Consider the following 22500-nt stretch of genomic DNA (forward strand, 5'->3'; position numbering starts at 1 on the left):
ATTATTAATACAATTATCTATGTATCCTTAACTTACATTCTACCCAAACTTAACAACATTCTGTCAAAACATACCAACACACATACTACATAATACATATTAACATACCAGATCATACTAAAATACTACCAGGACATACTACCATATTAGCAGAACATATTAACATACCAGAACATACAAAAATACTACCAGGATAATAATAACTTATTAGCAGAACATATAAACAAAACTGACTAAAATACTACCAGGATAATAATAACATATTACCAGAACATATAAAAAAAACAGACTAAAATACTACCAGGAGACACTAACACACTGAAGGAGTGAGGAGGCTGGTCTCACCGTGTTGACTGCAGCCCGCCCTTGGCAGGAGTTGACTAGATGAGGAACCAAAACAATTTATATTGGTCCCAACTGGACCACACCACCACCACCTCCCTCCCTCACATGTCCATGGGGAACTCAACATACATGAAGCATGTTAGCCACGGAATCAACGCCTCACTCAGCCGGTCACCTGGCTCCCAACCCCCCGGTTAACGACAATAAGATCAGCAATTAACTCAAATCAGAGTTATCCTAGTTAGTTAGGGGCTGTTATAGTTAGGGTATGTTAGAACACCATTTAAGGGCATTTTAGAACATTAGAGTGTATGTTAGAACGTTACTAAAGGGTATTTTAGTACGTTAGAGTGTATTTTAGTAAATTTGAGGGTATGATAGTACATTATAGGGTATTATAGTACATAAGAGGGTATGTTAGTACATTAGAGGGTATGCTAGAACTAGAACTAGAACCGTAGTTCACTTAATTTGTTGCAGGGGAAATTGGTCTAGGAAATAAAGGCTATAACATAAAAATGAATACAATAATACTGCCATAACAGACATAAAGTGCATAGCACAAGCAAGACAGACAATAGTGCATTTAACATTTCAACACTGCCCCATGATTGACAGAAAGAGTGATGAAAGAGTTTTTATACCTGGTCATGTATATTTTCCTGTATTTAATTGGAACCCTGTAGCGTCTGCCTGATTGGAGCAGTTCGTATTCTGAATACAGAATATTGGAGGGGTCAGAAGTAATATTCCTAGTCAGTTAATCTACAGTTCTCTGAAAGAGCGTTTGAGATATCATTTTCATTGCTTTCCATCATTTTAATTGCTGGGTGGACCAGTCTTTTTATTTATTAAAAATCCAATTGTAAAATAGGGAATGTAATGACGCGGATGAGGGGGGTTAAGATAAGGGGGTGAGAGTTCCTTAGCAGACTACATCCCTGTTTGAGACGTTCGTGTCTGAGGTTGTTTTGCTGTTCGATAACTCTATGATGATTCCTCTTTCAGAGGAAGTGCGTAAACGAAGATGTTGCGGCACAACTGGATACTAGATCCTATGTTTGCTTATAATATACTTTTAGCAGGTAACTTTTTTTTACTCTTATTCAAGAACAAACCAAGATGTTAAAACACAATTGACTCATATTTTAATTACACATTACATACACTATCTTCATATAAAGCAGCATCTTCATAAAAATGTCAATGTCAAATGTAATTTACTCATTTTTTATAAAGTTTTGGTATGGACCAAAAACGCCCATGTCGTCACGATAACCCCCAACATATATGCTGCTTTGCTGCTCTTCAGCTTCTCGATGACTCAGACTCGCGTGCTGATTGGTTATTTCCTCATATTGACCACTCACTACATCAAGTGGAACAGACACTAAAACGGTAACGGTTCTCTGATTGGTCAAGATGAGCTGAGCGAACCCAGACTTTGCAGAAGCAGTCACAGGATGGATTCCTTGATCTCATGGCTATATAAGGCCCTGCAGACAGGGTACCCTGTCTTCAGGGCCTAATATAGGTCCCAGTGGGACCCACATTCTTTATGGACCCCTTTACCAGGAGGGACCCCCTAATTACAGGAGGGACCTTGCTTTTGTGCATTACAGAAGGTTTTGAAATTGGGTTTTTACCAATACAATTATTTTAACAATTCTAATTAATCTCCCAGGGCAATCTTCATGGATTGTCCTACATTGTTTGAGGGGGCAATTAGGAGAGAACGGTAGTTAACAGACAATAGTTCCAGGCCTGATCTGAGCCGGTGTCCTGTAGCACGGCAGTGAGTTCCTGTCACAAACCAGACCAAGACATCACAGCTACCAGTGGGCAGTTTATTTCCAGATAACTGCAAAATTTACATAGAGGAACTGCTGATGAAAACTTTATCGCAGTCAGGTCAACTCAATCATATCAGTCTCGCAATCACATGATGTGAACTGTAAACGTGCATTGCGCTACAGGCAGTGTAATGCTAACGTACTGTACACCCGACGCAACAAGCAGCATTATGATGCTAACTTACTGTGCGCTACAAGCAGTGTTAGGATGCTAGCATACTGTCAGCTACAAGCAGCGTTATGATGCTAATATACAGCATAATGCGTGCTACAAGCAGTGTTAGGATGCTAGCATACTGTCAGCTACAAGCAGCGTTATGATGCTAATATACAGCATAATGCGTGCTACAAGCAGTGTTATGATGCTAACGTACTTGGCAATGCGAGTTAGCAGGGAGGGAGCGAGGGGGGAGAAACTAAGGTCCGATGGTCACAATCTCAGCTGGAGAGGCGTCGGAATATATCCTTTAGTGAGGCCTGCTTATTGGCCCCTGGCAGGTGAGGGGCGGGGCGGGAGCTTGTTCTGCTAGCCGTCTGTCTGTTAGGAGTAGCCCTTTGCTCTGCTCCCACCTCATTTCGTTTGGAGGAGGAGGAGGAGGAGGAGGAGGAGGAGGAGGAGGAGGAGGACGACGAGGACGACGAGGAGGGCGACGACGACGACGAGGAGGAGGAGGGGGACGAGGAGGAGGAGGAGGAGGTCATCCTTGAGGTTCTTGCTTTGCGGCGCAGCTGGTAAGGGTCAGCAGAGCCTTTGCTGCGGTCGGTGTAGGCCCGCTGCTCCTCCTTGTTCAGCTCCTTCTGGAGGAGCTCGGCCACCAAACGGTCCTGCTCCTCCTGCTGCCGGCGGCTGAACAGCACCTCCTCCTGCCGGCTGAGCTCCTCCACCAGGAGAACACAGACCTCCTCCTCCTCCTCCCCCTCCTCCACCTCCACCTCCCCGCCCCGTCGGACTCCAGAACTGGCTGAGACCTGCTGGTGCGGCCAGGTGCTGGGGGGGGAAAAGCAGCGTCTCTTGGAGGAGTAGGATGGGCCTGTCTCCATATGGACGCTCCTTCTCTTGGAGGAGGGGGTCAGGACGGGGGTGGCTTCGGTCTGGTCTGGGTCTCCTGGTGGACCTGGTCGGGGGGTGTCTGGGTGTCCGGGTGAAGCCGGTCTGGTGATGTCTGTGGGTGGGGGGGTGAGCAGTATGTTGTCCTAGTGTGGACAGAAGACGTGATACACTTTTAGTAAGGATCCCACTAGGGCTGGGCGGTTAATTGAATTTTGATCGCGATTTCAGCGTCAAACGATCACAAAATGAACATAATCAACCTTTTTTTTTTATCAATGTTTTATAGAAAGGGCAGAACAGCTGGATATATATCTGTAAATCATTTTAGATTGGAACATTTTCTTTTTGACCATTTTGTGTATTATTATTTTTTGTATTACTTAAAGGCGAAATTTCAAAGTTCTCAGTTACAAAAAAAAAATCTGAGAGACATGCTGAATAAATACAACATGTTTTCAAGCTCAAAAATAATTGTTTGAATAATCGTGATTTCAACATTGACCAAGATCAGCCCTAGATCTCACTACTCTGACCTGTACCGGTTACTAACTGCGATAAACACTGTCACACAAGACAAAAACAGGAATAAGTCCCTTCTGTGCTGAAAATCAACCAAACCAAATAACAGGTAAAGGACCTAGCTGCTGTCTTGCATAGCTGACACCGCTGTGGGTGGGTGAATCGGTGTATGAATGTGTGTACCAAAGGCTGAAGGAATGGATGAATACGAGGCAATAAATGTAAAGTACTTTGATTGACCCCAGGTCTGAAAAGCGCTGTAGAAATGCAGCTACACTTCACATGAAGAGAGCCAGAAAGACAGACAGGCAGACAGAGACAGACAGACAAGAAGAGAAAGAGAGACAAACAAGCAGAGAAAGCGCGAGACAGACATGAGATAGAGATACATACCCTGTGGGTGTCTGAACTGGTTGGTTTGGGAGGCAGTGGACACAGGAACCTGGAGATCATTAAAAAAAATAAATCAAAACACACTACTACCAGTAGGTTCCTACCTGTCTAATGTCCACCAGTAGGTTCCTACCTGTCTATTTGTCCAGGGGTAGGTTTAATTCTGGCATGAGAAGAAGCAGGCTGAGACACCGGAGAGGAGTTCTATACAGAGGACAGAGCATGAATAAGTACTGGACAAAGGATTAATGAGTTCTGTACAGAGGACAGAGCATGAATAAGTACTGGACAAAGGATTCATGAGTTCTGTACAGAGGACAGAGCATGAATAAGTACTGGACAAAGGATTAATGAGTTCTGTACAGAGGACAGAGCATGAATAAGTACTGGACAAAGGATTAATGAGTTCTGTACAGAGGACAGAGCATGAATAAATACCGGACATGGATAAGATTATTCCAATTATCATTAAATAACATTATTACTATTGCTATAATTAAACCTAATCAGCATAACAAATATTATTAATTAGTATAATCATTAACAAAATACTATTATCAGCATTACTATTATTCTTCAACATTATTAACATACTATATATAATAAACATACTATTAGCATAATCAGCAGAAAGGTACAGACAGACAGACAGCCGGTAGAACAACAAACGGCATACAGATAGACAGGCAGGCACAGACAGTCAGAAAGACAGACAGGTAGACAGACCAGTAGACCAGCAGAATGACAGACAGGTAGACAAGCAGACAGAACGGTTGACAGACAGACAGACCAGCTCCTGGCTGAGGCAGCGTGCCAGCCTCTCGTCCTCCTCTAGTTTCTCCTCTTGACTCCTTCTTTCCTGGGCCAAACGATGCTCCTCCTCCTGCAGGAGGAGCTGGATGAACTCCTCACTGGCCCTCCTCTCTTCCTCCTCCCCCACACGACGCTCCTCCTCCAGCTACACACACACACACACACACACACACACACACGTCAACTACTAGACCAGGGGTCGGCAACCTGCGGCTCCGGAGCCGCATGCGGCTCTTTAGCCCCTCAGCCGTGGCTCCCTGCAGTTTTCTTAAAAAAAAAAAAAAAAAAAAAAATAAATAAATATTATATATATATTTTTATATATATCGTCAACTAAACGAGAGGTCGCAATGGATGCGCAATAGCGCTACCGTGAGGGGGGGAGTGAATGACAAAGCTTCGTTGATTTGCAGGTGGCTAATCCCAGTAGGAGTTAAATCTTTAACTGGTATCTGGCATCAGGAAGTAGCCTAGATGCTGCCATTGGCAGGAGGCGGGACATGCCAGTGAGCCGCCAATCAGCAGCATCCACCGTTGACAGCCAATTGCACGAACAAATACTGAGCGAGAAGGGTTTACAGCATTAAAGTTCGTAGTCAAAAAGTTATTAAGCTGTGTTGAATATTAAAGTTTCAGTACGTTATATTTTGATAATAAAGGTCCTTACAGTTTTTTCATTACTTGACTATTGTATCGCTATGCTATGCTATGCTATCTATTCCTTGTTTACATTGCTGGCCATGACCGATCACGTAGAACGTCAACGGTTGACGCTGCTGACTGGCTACTGTAGTCTACTGTAGGCTACTGTAGGCTATCCCTGATGCCACATGACAGCTAAAGATTTAACCATGTAACTCCCTCTCTGACTAATATTGAGTAAACTTACCATGGATAAATCCAAGAAAAGAAAAGTGGCAGAGGAAAATCGAGATTTTAATTCAGCGTGGACAGATTCATTTGCTTTCAGTACTACTGATGCAGGCTTACCTATATGCTTGATATGTGGCGAGAAATTAGCCAATAACAAAAAATGTAATGTTGAAAGACATTTCCAGAACAAACACTCCGCATTTGCTGAAAAGTACCAAGCAGGAGATGAAAGGAAAAGAGCGATTTCGGAACTGCTGCGGAAATGTGAGCAGAGTAAAATTACTTTTAAGAAATGGATCAAGTCTCCAAATTCAACAACTGCTGCTAGTTTTGCGGCAGCTCAGGAGATCGTCAGGTGCGGAAAGCCATTCACAGATGGAGAATACTTGAAAGAGACATTCATTAAAATATCAGAACATCTATTCTCGGACTTTAAAAACAAAACTGAAATTGTTCAGAAAATTAAAGATATGCCTCTCTCTGCAAAAACCGTAAAGGACAGGACCATTAAGATGTCAGAAAACATCACCAGTCAACAAATTAACGACATAAATTCAGCTCCAGCATTCTCCATCGCCTGTGATGAGTCCAGTGATGTGAACGACATTGAACAACTAGCGCTGTTATGCAAATACGTGAACTCTGACGGGCCGCAGGAAGAAATTATTGAGTTGATACCGCTCAAAGGCCAAACACGGGGGGAGGACATTTGTGAGGCTGTGGTGAATTGTTTAAAAGCCAAAGGAATAAATACCACCAACATGGTGTCAGTGGCTACTGATGGGGCACCTAGTATGAGAGGAACACAGAAGGGGTTTATTACTTTACTTCAGAAGTCGCTGGGTCGAGAGCTGCTGACGTTTCACTGCATCCTGCACCAAGAAGCACTGTGCGCTCAAACATTTCCCCCCGAATGCAAAGAGGTGATGGACCTTGTCATTCAGATAGTCAACAAAATAATGGCAAAAGGGTTAAACCACCGACAGTTCTGTTCATTGTTAGATGAAGTCGACAGCGCATATTCGGATCTCCTGCTGCATAACAAAGTCCGGTGGCTGTCCAAGTGCTTAAACGGTTTGCGGCTTGTCTGGAACAAGTGAAAACTTTCCTGGAAAGTAAGGGCCTCACCTATCCAGAACTGGAACACCCAGATTGGCTGGAAAAGCTGCACTTCATGGTGGATATGACAGGTCACCTTAACATGCTGAACAGAAGTCTCCAGGGAAAAGGAAGCACTGCCCTTCAGCTGCTGGAGTATGTTTTGGCGTTCGAGCGCAAGATGACAGTGTTTGCCAGAGATGTGGAGAAAGGTACGTTCTCTCACTTCCCCTCCCTGAGAGAGTTCAAAACGTCACACAACATCAATTGTGAGTACTTGCAGCACACGATCATTGCAATGCAAACTGCATTTGGACAAAGATTCAGTGAGTTCAGAAAGGAAAAAAGCACATTATCCTTCCCCGTCACACCCCTGGACATCGACCCGTCCATGCTGAACATGTCATCATTCACTTTCGTGAGTCAACCCGATCTTGAAATTGAACTGGCTGACATAGCTGACAAAGAGGTATGGGTGTCCAAGTTCAAAAGTCTGACAGCTGATCTCGAAGACGTCGCCCGTCGGAAGGCTATTCTCGCTCGAGAACACAAATGGAGCGAAATAGAAAACCTTCCCAAACTCGACAAACTTGTGTTTGAGACATGGAATGCAATTCCCGAAACTTATCACAACATCAAGAAGTATGCCTTTGGAGTCCTGTCCATCTTTGGATCCACATACTTATGCGAGCAAATATTTTCTAACATGAACTATGTCAAATCAAAATATCGCTCACGCCTCACAGATGTCAGCCTGCAATCCTGCGTTAAGATGAAGGTCACGTCCTACAGCCCCGACATAGAAAAGCTCAGCAGTGATGTTCAGAAACAGAAATCACATTAAACAGGTGAGGACACTACAATTTAATAGGCTATTATTTTGCACCAAAAAATATATATTTTAGAAACTGAGCTGGTGTGTTATTTTGATTTTTGTTCAGATTCGATGGTTTATTGCTGTGGCCGAGGAAAAATCAAGAGGATGACAACAAACCTATGTTTACCTGTTTAGGTGTTCTTTATGTTTAGACTTATTATAGCCTACTCGTTCTATATGTTTGATTTATTTCAAAGTTATTTCTCCTCTTCATAAGAGTTTGAGGTTTTCCTGTTAGAACAGCAATCAAATGTTCTTCAACAGCTTTCTCTTTGTTGTTTTATAATTTCATGAATGCAACGAACTATGTTCTTTATGTTTAGACTTATTATACTCGTTCTATATGTTTCATTTATTTCAAAGTTATTTCTCCTCTTCATAAGAGTTTGAGGTTTTCCTGTTAGAACAGCAATAAAATGTTCTTCAACAGCTTTCTCTTTGTTGTTTTATAATTTCATGAATGCAACGAACTATGTTTTTTTTGTGTCACAGGGAGGGGGTGAATTAAAAAGTTTGCGGCTCCAAACATTTTTTTTTTGCGGGAGATGGGCCAAAATGGCTCTTTTGATACAAAAGGTTGCCGACCCCTGTACTAGACCATTACAATGCCCTTTCGCACAGATCCCACACATCACCCTTTCACACAGACACTGATGATCGGGATTTGTTAATACCTCTGACTATCCAACATCATAATCCCATTCCGTGCTGAACAAGCGGTGTTAAAAGTAGGGCTGCAACAAAAATAAAATCGATAAAATCGATTACTAAAAGCGTTGGCAACGAATTTGGTCATAGATTCGTTGAGTCGCGCGATTACTACGTCACTCGTAGGCACGGCACTGTTTACAGCCAGCCGCAGACAGGTTGGTTCATGGTTCATGCACGCCCACAGCGAGCTTTAGTGTGAGCGACCACAGCTTGTATTTGTCATATCTTAACACTGGACTGTAGGCCTATATAAAGTGTTGTACCTTCACTGTCTTTTGGTTAAAAAAAAACTCCTTCAACTCAGTTTCCGTTGTGCGCAGACGGTGTGCAGGCGGGCTCGGAGTCGGCACCGCGTGCATCAACAGTCATTCAAAGCAGCGCTAGTAGTCACACAACCGGACGGCGTAGAAAGTCCTGTCAGTTTAAAATAGTAATCCAGTTTTTAAATCCATGTTAAAATCGGCAGGATATAGAGCTAGTTAGCTTAAAAGAAGTCGCAAACAGTTTCAAATGGGATGTGTTCAGGTCGGCTCAGTAATACGATTGATGTGTTCAAATGCAACACAAAAAAAAAAAAGAAATTTGAGATTTTGGCAAAAACCTGTTTTCCCAGCAATATAAAATAGACAGTAAAGATGGAATTATGACCCGTTTAACATCCTATCTTGAACTATGACCATCTTATCAGCAATTAAGGAATAATACAAGTTCTATTTCAAGGAGTCTCGAAAATGCTATCAATATCAATAAAAATTAACGATCTCAAGTCAGAATTAACGATCTCAATTTCTCTCAGTCTCTGAGAGAAATTAAGATGATTTAATTTATTTTTAACCGTTAGTAGGCCTATTTACCGGTTAAAGACCTTGTCAGTTGACCGGTTAACCATGGACATCCCTTATATACTGTATATATATATATATATATATATATATATATATATATATATATATATATATATATATATATATATATATATATATATATATATATATATATATATATATATAAATGTATATCATACATTGTATGTTTCTTTTATGTTATTTATCCCAGATATGTATTTTTTTTTATTATCATTTAATATTACTTTTAATAGTTCCGGGACGTTGGAGCAATAACCTGGTGTTTTTATACTTCAGTCTGCACTGTGAATTTGAAGTAATGTTCAGTTTTTGAATAAAGATGCGGCAATTACAAATGTTTCATTTTTGTATCCGATTCATCGAAAAAAAATAATCGACAGATTAATCGATTATTAAAATAATCGTTAGTTGCAGCCCTTAAAAGGGGCTATGATATGCGCCCCAGATTCAATCTAACAATGTGTCTAACTAATTAAATTTTTGTATCTTAAAAATGCATGTGAAAAATAATACGTCCTTGGAAAAAAAAAGATCTGTGAATATCTTAGTTATAAAAAAAATTAACAGCAACATATTTTTGTATCAATGTATCAATAGAGTCAATTTTATTGTTTTGGGAAATCCCACGATACCGCAACAAGTGGGTCAACAGCTCTGTGACGCTGTTACTACGTTGCCCCCTACTGGCTAGAGAAGTCAAATACAGTTTGCTTACTGGACAGCGCCCAGGTATCGACTTAAGGGATGCTGTGATACAATGAACATTAAGGGATTCATTTTGAGCACCAACTGCCCCACAATATATTACTCCAAAATCAATATACGTTGTACTTTGTTGGTATCCGTGTATTATGGCATTATAGCACTTGAGGGTGTAACTGTATAAACTACAACCCTTAAGTACACAGCTAAAACTCTTCAGTGTACAACTAGAAGTCTAAAGTATCCAACTAAAACTGTAGTATAAAACCAGAGGTGTAAAGTGTAAATGTTAAGACTCGGTCGTACCCTGGAGACCTGGTCCTCATACTCCTTCCTCACCTCTCCTGGCTGGCAGACTCTGGGCCTGGAGGACTCCGCTGTAGCACAACACGTTACTATGGTTACAGTTAGTCATCATGGTATGCAGTTACAGTACGTTATAAGGGTATGTAGCTACAGTATAGTAATTATGGTATGTAGTTACAGTATGTTATAAGGGTATGTTGTAAAAGTATGTTATTATGGTATGTAGTTATAGTATATTTATTATTGCCTGTAGTCAAGAGTATGGCTATGATAGTACGTTGTTATAGGGTGGTTATTATGGTATGTAGTTACAGTATGTTATTATTGTATGTAGTTAAATTATGTTGTCATTTTATGTAGTTACTTTATTATGTATTTAGTTACATTATGTAATTACGTAGTTACATTATTTTTTATGGTATGTAGTTCCAGTATCTTATTATGGTATGTAGTTACATTATGGTTTTCACACAGTGCGTTTACATGACACTCAAGAGGGTCGAATTATTGGCTTAGTCCGACTATGATTGGATTATTAAGTATGTATACACCTTAGTCTGACTAAAGTCGAATCGAATTACTCAGTCGAATTAAGACCTAGATTATTTGATTGTTATTCTAATTAACATGCATGTATACGGTCAATCGGATTGGAATCGGATTATGCGTTCTGCGCATGCTCGAGATTTTTCCCGGGGGCCCTGAGCCGGAAGTATAAGGAGACGATAGTCATGTTGTTGTCGCCGTCGGAAACTGCGACCTTTATTTAAAAAGGTGGCGGAGAAGATGGAGAATGCCGGTGTCGTGCAAGTGTAGTTACCCCCTATAAGTAGTGTACCATCATCAACATGCATTCAGTACACACTACGCTTCTGTTACGAGAGTAGCGTATGTGTGTGCGCGAGAATGGCAGTGTGTGTGTGTGTGTGTGTGACCTGAGCGAGTGAGCGGACGAGCGAGGAGAGCGAGCGGTTGCGCATGTCAGTTTAGTGAATGAACGAGTCTGGTTGTGTCTGTGCAAACGTGTACTGTTAAGTCAGTGGAACTAGGAATAAAGTACCCAGCCTGTCAATAATCGGTGGCCGCTTCATTCTGACCTATAAGCAGACCCACTGCCGGTCAAAGTGAAGGGTGTTACCCCCGAGAGAACATCGGCCCTGGAGGGAACGACTCTCCTGTGCTCCTCGACTACGGCCTGGGTGCCGACAGCAGGAAAGGTGTAACACTTCGATTTCACCTAAGAACTTTGGCTTTGACTCCGAATTCCCAGATTGAACACGACATGGAGGAGAAAGGGATTGTTGCCGTATGTGGACTCCCGGAGGAGCTGCTCCGCCACCGCCGGAGGAGTCCGCATACAACAGAGAGGTCGGAACAATGGGGCGTCTGAGAAATGACATGGACCCAAAGTGAACTGACAGCTGTCTACTGAAAACATCTTTCTCGAATGACGCGGCCGCCTGAGTTTGTTGTTGTTAGCGACGTAAAGAGGTCAACCGGTGGCTCTATTACCACTAGTTGAAATGGGCACAGCGCCACCTATCGTTCCAGGGAATGAAATGCTTCGGCCAATGAATCGATTTGCTCACCACCATCATGTACACTCGAACAATTGCGGTTGTCCGATTGAGGAGCATAGTCGAACTACTACTTTAATCGGATTAAGCTGTGCATGTTAACGTACTGACAGTATGTAAATACAGTATGTTGTTACATTATGTTTTGTTAGTTATCCTGGTGACTCCTCCCTCCTGTTCCTCCTACCGTGCTCCTCGTCCACCTCCTCCTCCCCATTGAGGCGGCGCTGGCACTGCAGGGGGAAAGCGTCCTGCACCTCCTTCCACAGCTCCTCGTTGACCAAGGTCTTCTTGCGGCTGTTGAGGCGTGCCCAGGTGGAGACCCTCTTTCGGCACAGAGGACAGCACAGCGTGGCCTGGTCCACCGACTGGAGGAAACAAGGCTACCAATACGGTACGTTATTATGTTGTGTTATTATAGTCTGTTGCCACAGTATCGTTATTATGGTATGTAATAACAGTACGGTTATTATTGTACGTAGTTTCAGTATGGCTATTAGACCGTTGTTACAGTATGTTATTATTGTATGTAGTTACAGTAGGTCCTAGGGTAGGTTGTGAACAGGTTACCTTGCAGAAGGTGTGCTGACAGGGCAGGGTGACTGGTTCCAGGTAAATCTCCATACACACTGGACAGAGGCAGTCCTCTCTGACCAGGCGCCTCCCCTGCTGCCCCTTTGACACTGGGGCCATGGTCCCTCTCCCCGTCACCACGGAAACCAGCAGGGTGCCAGAGGGATAAAGGGCATCACCCTGGCGGAGGACGGAGAGCAGACTCAGCACCAGCCCTATTATAATAATATCAAACTGAAGGGCATCACGTTGCAAGGGGTCTGGTTCCCCTGTGTTGCTCCAACCTACTGAACTAAACTAGTCGCGCCCTTGGAACCCAGAGGTGTGGTTTGTGATCTGCAATCGGTATGATACACTATACCCTCTATTATTCACTATGTATTATACACCCTCAATTATAAACTCTGCGTGGAGGTAGCAGATGTTTAGTTTCTAGCAGGTAAACGTCAAAACACGCATCCATGGTGCTGTCTGTCTACTTTCCCGGGCTATGGTCGTGAATGAACACGCCCTCAATTATAAACACAAGCAATTTGGTCACTCTGCACCACTTAAGCTTCTCTCACTTATTCTTCTACTTCGTAGTTTTTAAATAAAACAAACACGCATGGTGGGTACACTACTCACCGTCAGGATCCCGGGGTTACTCCTTATAGCTCGTCTTTACTTCGAAATCAGAGAAAAACATTCACCAGGACAGAAGCTAACGCTGCTAAACTCAGAACTAACACTTAACAAGTGATGCCCCCCGTACTTCTTGTTGTCAATAGAATGATACAACCCGGTTCAAGTAGGTCATTGATCAATATCAGTTAGTTTAGTAACTATATAAATTAGCCTGATAGCTTAGCTTTGCGTCGCGCGATCCGTTGCCACAATAGGCATGCGCAGTCATGAACAAAACTGCCTTTCAAAGTAAAAGGTACGTCGTTTAATACCACATCGGCACGCGTATCAATTAACTAATTTTTTCTTCATGAAACGTTGTGTACAGAATATGTTGCCGCAAGTGAACCAAATTCCTTTCAATATAAACGTTGACATAGTACATAACAATGCAATATCAATTGGGCGTTATGAACACTAAATAAATAAATGTTTTTGAACCAAATTTGAACCAACAAAACGAGTGACACTGAAACCAATGAATGATCACAATGATGTTCATGATTATAAATATTTGTCAGACTAATTAAAGATTGATATAGATTTATTGATGCTGTGATGATTCTTCTGTGGTGGGGGTTCTAGTTGGGCATCTACTGGGTTTGGGGGGGGGGGGGTGGGTTCTGGTGCATTAGTGGGTTGGTGGGATTGGGGTTCTAGTGGGTTAGTGGTTAAATGGGGTGGGGGTTCTAGTGGGTCAGTGGTTTAGTAGCGTTCTAGTTGGGTGTGGGTTCTAGTGGTTAAGTGGCTCTAGTGGGCAGGTTCTTCGGGTGGTTCTAGTGAGTTCTGGGAGGTCCTAGTCATGTCCCTAGGGAGGTTCCTGAGTCCTTTTTCGGGTCCTGGTCGGGGCAGCTGTGCTTCTTGAGCTGCCTGGAGTCGGAGAAACCACGGCTGCAGCGGCCGCAGCGGTACAGCTTGACGCCCGTGTGCGTCTGCATGTGGGACTTGAGCTGGTTGGACTGGCGGAAGCGCCAACCGCAGACAGAGCACTCGTACGGCCGCTCGCCCGTGTGCACGCGCAGGTGCCGCTGGTAGTTCTGCGGCGTGCGGAAGCTCTTGCCGCAGCTCAGGCAGGCGTGCGGCCGCTCCCCGCTGTGGAGCCGCCGGTGGAGGAGCAGCTGGCTCCGCAGGTAGAAGGCCCGGGGGCACTCGGAGCAGGCGTGAGGCCGCTCCCCGCTGTGCTGCCTCAGGTGGTACAGGTACTGGTGCTTGAGGTGGAAGCTGCGCTCGCAGACGGAGCAGCTGAACTCCTTGTGCGCGTCGTGGCTCTTCTGATGGGTCTTCAGGGAGCCGGCGCTGCAGAAGCTCTTGACACACACCGGGCAGCTGAAGCCACCCCCTGCCGCCGCCGCCGCCGCGCCCGCCCGCCTTCTCCTGGTGCCCCCGCCGCCGCCGCCGCCGCCGTCCCCGTCCTCTGCTGGGCTCTTGTGCGCCACCTGCTGGTGCTTCAGCAGCTGACAGTTGTAGAAGAAGGTCCTCCCACAGAGGTCGCACATGAAGGGCATGGTGGCTCCGTGGACCAGCGAGTGCTTCTTCAACCCCCAGGCTCCGGAGAAGCTCTCCCCGCAGTCTGAGCAGCGGTACGTCTTCTCAGAGCTGTGAAGCCGCTGGTGGCGCAGCAGGTTGTACTTGAGTCCGAAGGGGAGGCCGCAGGTCGGGCAGACGAACGGCTTGGCCCCGCTGTGGACCGGGCCGTGCTGGGCCAGCCCCACCTTGCTCCTGAAGCCCTTGCCGCACAGGGGGCAAGGGAAGGGCCGCTGGTCCGAGTGCGTCCGGCTGTGGGCTTGCAGGTTGCTGGCGGTGCCGAAGCGCTTCCCGCAGGTGGGGCAGGGGTGGGCCCTGGCCCCCGTGTGCACAGTCTGGTGCTCCTGGAGGCTCCTGCTCCGCGGGAAGCCCCGGCCACACACCTCGCACATGAAACGCTTGACGTTGGCGCGGAGCGGGGCGGAGGGCAGGGAGACCTCCTCGCAGCACAGCGGGTTCTCCTTCTTCAGGGTCAGCCTCCGCTGGCCGTTGAGCCTGTAGCGTTGCCTCCTCCTCTCCTTCTCCTGCTCCTTCCCCTCCTCCGCTCCCTCCCTCGCTCCTCCAACACCCTGGCTCGCTCCTGTGTTGGAGAAGGGCTTTGAGTTAAGGTTTAGGGTTAGGGGTGGGGAAGTGAGAGGTTCAAATCTCCACCAATGAACGTAAGTATGTGGAGTGTGTGTGGATGACGGCTGGTTTTAGCAGCCTCACCTGGCCCAGAGTCCAATCAGTCAAACTCGGGCCAGCCATCATCCACACACATTCCACACTGTTATGGCAACACAACCAAGGTCCAAATTTAGAAGCACAGAACTGCGTAGTTGGTTACTCGTTGATCGGTAACTGTTGAGTTTGTAACTGCTTAGTTGGCTGGTAGAAGAGATTTACCTTCTACTGTGTCTTCAGGAGTATCTCTGATGATCAGACCGGATAGGTGTCTTGGGGCTCCCCCTGGGTCCTGGTCTAGAGTCTGGTCTGAGTCATTGTCTACAGTCTGGTCTAGAGTCTGCCCTGAGTCCTGGTCTAGGGTCTGGTCTAGAATCTGGTCTGAGTCATTGTCTACAGTCTGGTCTAGAGTCTGCCCTGAGTCCTGGTCTAGAGTCTGGTCTGTGTCCTGGTCTAGAGTCTGGTCTGTGTCCTGGTCTAGAGTCTGGTCTAGAGTCTGGCCTGTGTCCTGGTCTAGAGTCTGGTATAGAGTCTGGTCTGAGTCATTGTCTACAGTCTGGTCTAGAGTCTGCCCTGAGTCCTGGTCTAGAGTCTGGTCTGTGTCCTGGTCTAGAGTCTGGTCTGTGTCCTGGTCTAGAGTCTGGTCTAGAGTCTGGTCTGTGTCCTGGTCTAGAGTCTGGTCTAGAGTCTGGTCTGGGGTCTTTTGTAGAGTCTGGTCTGAGTCCAGGTCTAGAGTCTGGTCTGGGGTCCGGTCTGGGTCTAGCTGATTCTGGTCCAGCCGGGCTTGGAGGAGCTGGTTCTGGTATTGTTCCAGCTGGTTCTGGTCCGGCAGGTTGTGGTCCAGCAGGGTGGAGTACAGCTCCCAGAACACCTCACACAGCTTCCTGACCGCCTGCTCCACCATCGAGTCCACCACACTGCTAGCCTGCGACTGGGAGTCACAGAGCATTACTACTGGACCATAGAACTAGTAACACTAATAAACATAAATATGGTAACTATAGAACTGTAAATCACCTATATTATAAAATATTGTATTGTCACCATAGTAATAGCATAAATGGCAGCTTACATAAAGTGACAAAATACTAATACTAATTAAAAATTCAAAAACAAATATATAATCATACAAATGTAATACAGTGAAAAAGTAAAACTATAAATATGTCAAATCATGATGTAATGGACAGAAAAGGGTGGAATTAATCGAAACATTCCCTGGGACTACATGCCTATAAATCTATATATCTTTCTGTATCAATATGTCTACCTGCCAGAGAGGGGGCGTTGCCTCTCCCCAGGTTTGCTTCAGGACAGACAGGGTTGTCTCCAGAGATAGTTTAATAATCAGGGAGGACTGCGAGGAGAAGGTCTGCATGGCCGCATTCTCCTCTTGTATACTAGATAGAACCATGGTATACTAGATATATCCACCGTATATTACATAGATCCATGCTGTATATGGAAGATCCATGCTCTCAGTCGTCTAGCTAGCAGCCAGGAGAACGTTTTTAAATCACATGGAAAGATCGTCTTTGATAGTTGATATTGCTCATTTCGCTCTTACTGGATCCAAGACGAAATGCTACATTGTTCACATCCGGTTCACCCAAATTTCTAAATAAAAGTCCCCATTTAAACTCACCTCTGAGGTTGACGGAAGTCACAAGGTTCTACATCGAGTAGGTAGACCTATCGCTATATAGAACTGACCCTGTTGTCTTTTCTATACAGATCTGTTTAACCTTGCTCTATGTAGGACCATAGACCGAATGGTCTGTTCTATATAGAGCTGTCAGACCTAGCATTGTATAGAACTGACACTATTGATTGGTCTTCAACTTACATTATTGTCTAGCCTATATTGTAATATAAATAAGACCATGCTTTAGAAACATTTATGCAACCACAATATTATGGTGTTATAATATACATAATATCTAACAATATTATAGGGTTAGCGTACACAGAGTAAAAGAGAAAATAAATAGAATACAAGATTTTGTGTGAATATTTTATTATCATTTCCCTACTAGCGCAAATTAATAAAATGTGACGAATAACGCATATCCCCAGATGTTCTTTCATGATTAAATTTTGAATGAAAAAAATATATATTTCTCTGAAGTTATTGCCAGGTAAGAACATTTCATTCACCAACATCATCTGACCATCCATACGTTTACAATGAAATAATTTCATAAAATCTGATTGAGATGACTCTTGTAGCTATGACAATCATAATAATTTGGAACATCACATTTTAATGTGATATAGATCACATATAATCAAACTCTCTAATAAATAAACAAATCATGGTGAAGCCAGATTTACATCCCAAAGTTTCTACTTTTTAAAGGTCCCTCTATAAAGCATCCAGTACATTAAGGTTTCTATTTCTAAAGTTCCCTCTCCACAGCCTCCAGTACATTAAAGTTTATACTTTCTAAAAGTCCCTCTACACAGCATCCAGTATATTTAGGTTTATCTCTTCTAAAGGTCCCTCTCTACAGCATCCAGTACATTTCAATATATCCCAGTATTAATCTGTTGTGCAGCTTGTGGTTAAACCACAGAGACGTTAGCGTCTGAAAGCAACCAATCAGTTTAGATCACCAAAGCCTTAAAGCCTTATCCCAAAAGTGTTAACTAATCTTACTGCTATGATGCATCATGAAAGCAGAAAAACTACTTTACTGTCATAGTTATATCCTCCCCCATGACTTTAAACGACCAGACCTTGTCCAGAGAGTGTGGATCTTTAAATACAAAGAGACAATCATCTCGTACCTTAAATCAAACACAGACACATCGGTTCCTTCTGCTTGTTCAGTGTTGGTTGTTTGTTTACTGGTTTCTCATAGTTTGTTTCTGGTGTTAGAGTTAGCGTCATAGTTCCTGTGGAAGTTCAGACATCAAGGAGAGTTTCTGAGCTCTGAGTCCCGCTCTGAGACCTCTCCACACGTAGAACGATTCATCTTAAGACGGCGGTGAAACACTGCAGCTGTTTCACTGGAAAGGGTTCTGGATGGCAGAGCAAAGGCCGTAACCACCAGCTGTAACCCCGGTTGGTGTCTGGAGAGCCTAGGCCAGTCGGCCCTGTGGTTAACACAGGGCAGCCCCTAGGCCCAGCTCTCTCTGCAGAACAACAGGCTGGTAGACTTCCCCACAGGGCCGTCTCAATCAGTACTGGAGCCGGTCCAATAGGAATGTGTCAGAATGTCTGCTATTGGAAGAGATAGGAAGTGCATGGGACTAACGGCACTGAATTATTGCAACCATCTATTAATCATCAATATGAGTTTTTCTTTGATCTAGAAACATTCTTGATTCGTTTTTGTGCAAGTGAAAACTGAACATTGATTAGACTTACAAACACTAAGCCTATCCTATCGCTGACCTAACGCATTAAAGGAGACAGTTTTATCACCACGTCATTCTCCCTGTCTCTGTGTCCTGCAGTATTGGTCAAAGGTCATGGTTGTTCATTGAGGGGTCAGAGGTCATGATTTTACCTGCAGGGTTCAGAGGTCAGGTTAATGTTGGGAGGGGTCAGATGTCATGGTAAGGGTTGTTTTGGGAGGGGTCAGAGGTCATGGTCAGGGCTGTTTTGTGAGGGGTCAGAGGTCATGGTTTTACCTGCAGGGTTCAGAGGTCAGGTTAATGTTGGGAGGGGTCAGATGTCATGGTAAGGGTTGTTTTGGGAGGGGTCAAAGGTCATGGTCAGGGCTGTTTTGTGAGGGGTCATAGGTCATGGTCAAGGTTGTGTTGGGAGGGGTCAGAGGTCATGGTTTTGTTGGGAGGGGTCAGAGGTTCTGGTCAGCGTTTGGCTGGAAGGGGTCAGAGGTCATGGTCAGGGTTTGGCCTGAAGGGGTCAGAGGTCATCGTCGGGGTTGTGCTGGGCGCGGTGGCGGGGGGATTCCTGGGGGGGCCGTGTGGGGCTGAAGCAGGCCGACATGGCCAGGGCCGCGCGGCTGAGGCCCAGGTTGAGGCAGTGGACCTCCGGGGTGACCGGGACCTCGGAGAAGAGGGCGCGGCTCCGGGCCATGGGGGCGGGGGTGCTCTCCATGTCCGTCACGATGTTCAGGATCTCCTGGCGCTCTGTCTGCCGCGTCAGCCCCCGGATGTTCAGGATGGCCGACACATGTTTCTTCCTGAGGAGAGGAGGTAATGAGAGGAGGTAAGGAGAGTATGTAAGAGGAGAGGAGGTAAGGAGATAAGGTAAGGAGAGGAGTTAAGAGGAGAGGAGGTAAGGAGATAAGGTAAGGAGAGGAGGTAAGGAGAGTATGTAAGAGGAGGAGAAGTAAGGAGATAAGATAAGGAGAGCATGTAAGAGGAGAGGAGGTGAGGGGGTAAGGTAAGGAGAGGAGGTAAGGAGATAAGGTAAGGAGAGGAGTTAAGGAGAGAGTACCTGACATCAGGGAACTCTCGCACCAGAACCCCGACCTCCATCTGGATGGAGGGAACGTCCTCCAACACGATGATCTCAGAGATGTGAGACAGGACCCCATCCAACCACGACGCTGGGGACTCCTGGATGCACAGACAGGTAGAGCGAGGGCAGGGCGGAAAGACAGACAGTTAGCCGGGACGGATGAACTATGTGCTAGCTGGGATGAGTGAACAATATAGTCTGGTAGTCTAGTAGTAGAGCCTAGATTTAGAGGCTCTCTGCTGGTGATACAGTCTAGTAGTGGAGTCTAGATTAGAAGCTCTGTACTGGTAGTAGGGTCTAGTTGCACACACACACAAACACACACACACACACACACACACACACACACACACACACACACACACACACACACACGCACACACGCACACACACAGACTAACCAGTTCTTTGAAGAGGGCTCTAATCTGCTGTCCTTCATCCTTGAGGCGTGCGGCCATCCTCTTCCTCGTCTTGGACGAGGTGCAGATGATCTTCCCTCTCATCAGCATCCTGAGGTACTCCTGCAACACCCTGCTGTGGAGCTGGCCCACCAGCACCTACACACACACGAGTGAAGCACCTGTTTGGACGAGTGTATGTGTGTTTTTGTGTGTGCGTGAGTGTATGTGTGCATGTATGTGTGTGTGTGTGTGTGTGTGTGTGTGCGTGTGTTTCTGTACCTGGTAAGGATACTTTCAATCAGTCTGTACAGTGTGTGTGTGTGTGTGTGTGTGTATCTGGTAATGATACTTTCCATTCGTCTGTTCTGTGTGTGTGTGTGTGTGTGTGTGTGTGTGTGTGTGTGTGTGTGTGGAGGGCTGTGTGTGTGTGTGTGTGTGTTTGTGTTTTCACCTGGTAAGGAGGACTGTCCATCCGTCTGTACTTAGCAAAGCTTTCTTTGATCAGAGACTCGATGTGCTTATACGGCTCCGGATTGGTCAACCACTTCTTCTTCACCAGCCTTTCAAAGCACGGCTGAGCAATACAACCAATCAACATTAAGCCATGAATGCGGTGTATTAACACATATGTTTCTAATAATACATATAGAACATGGTATAGTATACCCTGATGGTGTGGAAGAGACGGTCTGCCAGGACACGGACCCCCAGCGTGACGATGCGGTCCAAGGCACCGTTCCCTCGACGACACGAATCCTCGCTGATGGAGACAGCATCCACCTGCAAACAGCTCTTCAGGAAACACCTGCACACACGCACACACACACAGACACACACACGCACACACGCACAATGTATGAATATGCATTTATTTAGATAAAGGTGGGCAGCAGTATAAGCAGTATATGTTTGTATAAATATATATATATATATTTACCTGAAGGGGGGACAGCAGTTGACCATAGCGATTGTTTTCGAGACGTATCCGTCTTCATTGTCTCCAAACATCCCACTTGACATCCCCTCATGAAACATCTCCACCTTCCTCTGGAAACTACATCATCGTCAACATCATCATCATCATCATCATCATCATCATCATCATCATCATCATCACCACCACCACCACCACCACCACTGCCATCATACGTGTTGGTGTTAATAATTTGTATATAGTGTGTGTGTATATAAAGTTTGTACATAGTGTCTTTGTAGTGTATATAGTATATATATGGTGTAAATATAGGGATCAGTACATGAAGAATCAAAATCTAAATATATAGTAGTAAATTGTATACATAGTTTGTAGTACAGTTCAGTATATAGTTTGGAATAGTTGAGCATAATATATAATATATAGTGTAAAGTGCAGTAGTTGTACCTGTACAGGAAGTCTGCCAGTCCGTTGAGGGTACACTGTGTGACTCTGATTCCCAGACTCTTGTTAACAGAGACTGATCGATCGAGGTCAACCTGTAGCCGCTACAAACACAGATCAATATCATACAGCAATGCAACATCAATACACATAGCAATACAATATCAATATTTATACCAGTACAATATCTATATAATCAATCAATGTTAATAGTATACCAATATCAATATCCACATAATTACATATGCATTTGGTCAATCCGCAGTAGCAATAGATACCCTCACCAGGGGGGCTACAAGTGTGCATTGCTAGAGTACAAGATAACTAGTGTACTACAGAACTAGATGAGCAGAATATTAGAGTAGAGTACTGGAGTAATTAAATACTAGAATACTAGAGTACTAGAAAACTAGAGGACTAAAGTACTAGAGTACAAGAGTAATAATATCCTCAAAATATCCAAATGTCCTTTGTATTTAGAGGATTCAATTCCTATGGAGTTTGATTTATAATCGAAGGATAAGATAAAGTAACGAATGGTAGTTTGCGGATGAGGATTAAGATAAGTGGTTGTGCGCTCCTATTACGTTCATGTAAAAGGATTACGAAAACATTATTACATTCATGTTTTGGAGACATTTGCTTTTGAGGTTGTTTCCTGTACTCTTTGGGCGGTAGTTCAGTAACCAGTGTTGTGTGTGTGTGTGTACCTGTATTACAGTGTTAGCTAGTGTTATGTTGAACTCCTCAATGTAGTTCAGTAACCAGTGTTGTGTGTGTGTGTGTACCTGTATCACAGTGTTAGCTAGTGTTATGTTGAACTCCTCAATGTGCAGCGTCTCCATCCACCTCTTCTCCTCATCCTCCAGGACCTGA

General features: G+C 44.6%; 4 protein-coding genes across 5 annotated transcripts in view; all 4 read right to left on the reverse strand.

Moving 5' to 3' along the window:
• Window positions 1-361, reverse strand: part of LOC307073383 (transmembrane 4 L6 family member 5) — a 2882-nt gene extending 2521 nt beyond the window's left edge. For both annotated transcript variants that reach the window (XM_079733178.1, XM_079733177.1), the window contains exon 1: window positions 346-361. The gene's annotated coding sequence lies outside the window, so the exon portion shown is untranslated. The remainder of the gene's footprint in view (window positions 1-345) is intronic.
• Window positions 362-1997: 1636 nt separating this feature from the next.
• rnf168 (ring finger protein 168) lies at window positions 1998-13505 on the reverse strand. The gene is made up of 8 exons (XM_079733170.1): window positions 13185-13505; window positions 12555-12737; window positions 12172-12367; window positions 10408-10478; window positions 4952-5119; window positions 4295-4365; window positions 4162-4210; window positions 1998-3392 (listed from the first exon to the last, which is right to left on the reverse strand). The coding sequence occupies exons 2-8, from the start codon at window positions 12675-12677 to the stop codon at window positions 2637-2639; spliced, it is 1434 nt and encodes a 477-aa protein (XP_079589296.1). The 5' UTR covers window positions 12678-12737; window positions 13185-13505; the 3' UTR covers window positions 1998-2636.
• Window positions 13506-14023: 518 nt separating this feature from the next.
• Window positions 14024-16965, reverse strand: LOC307073254 (uncharacterized protein; the record flags this gene model as incomplete). The annotated part of the gene is made up of 3 exons (XM_079732959.1): window positions 16681-16965; window positions 15633-16341; window positions 14024-15327 (listed from the first exon to the last, which is right to left on the reverse strand). Exons 1-3 carry the CDS (start codon window positions 16822-16824, stop codon window positions 14024-14026), a joined length of 2157 nt encoding a protein of 718 aa, XP_079589085.1. The 5' UTR covers window positions 16825-16965.
• Window positions 16966-17410: 445 nt separating this feature from the next.
• exoc3l2b (exocyst complex component 3-like 2b) overlaps window positions 17411-22500 on the reverse strand; it is an 18585-nt gene continuing 13495 nt past the window's right edge. Inside the window, exons 8-15 of the mRNA XM_079733166.1 lie at window positions 22413-22500; window positions 21628-21728; window positions 21184-21300; window positions 20913-21051; window positions 20698-20820; window positions 20247-20402; window positions 19822-19943; window positions 17411-19564 (exon numbers count right to left, since the gene is read on the reverse strand). The exon at window positions 22413-22500 is cut by the window's right edge and continues 23 nt beyond it. Of these exons, the coding sequence (XP_079589292.1) occupies window positions 19285-19564; window positions 19822-19943; window positions 20247-20402; window positions 20698-20820; window positions 20913-21051; window positions 21184-21300; window positions 21628-21728; window positions 22413-22500 (1126 nt within the window). The 3' untranslated portion in view covers window positions 17411-19284. The remainder of the gene's footprint in view (window positions 19565-19821; window positions 19944-20246; window positions 20403-20697; window positions 20821-20912; window positions 21052-21183; window positions 21301-21627; window positions 21729-22412) is intronic.

Source organism: Pollachius pollachius, assembly GCF_949987615.1.
Source record: "Pollachius pollachius genome assembly, chromosome: 3".
NCBI lineage: Eukaryota > Metazoa > Chordata > Actinopteri > Gadiformes > Gadidae > Pollachius > Pollachius pollachius.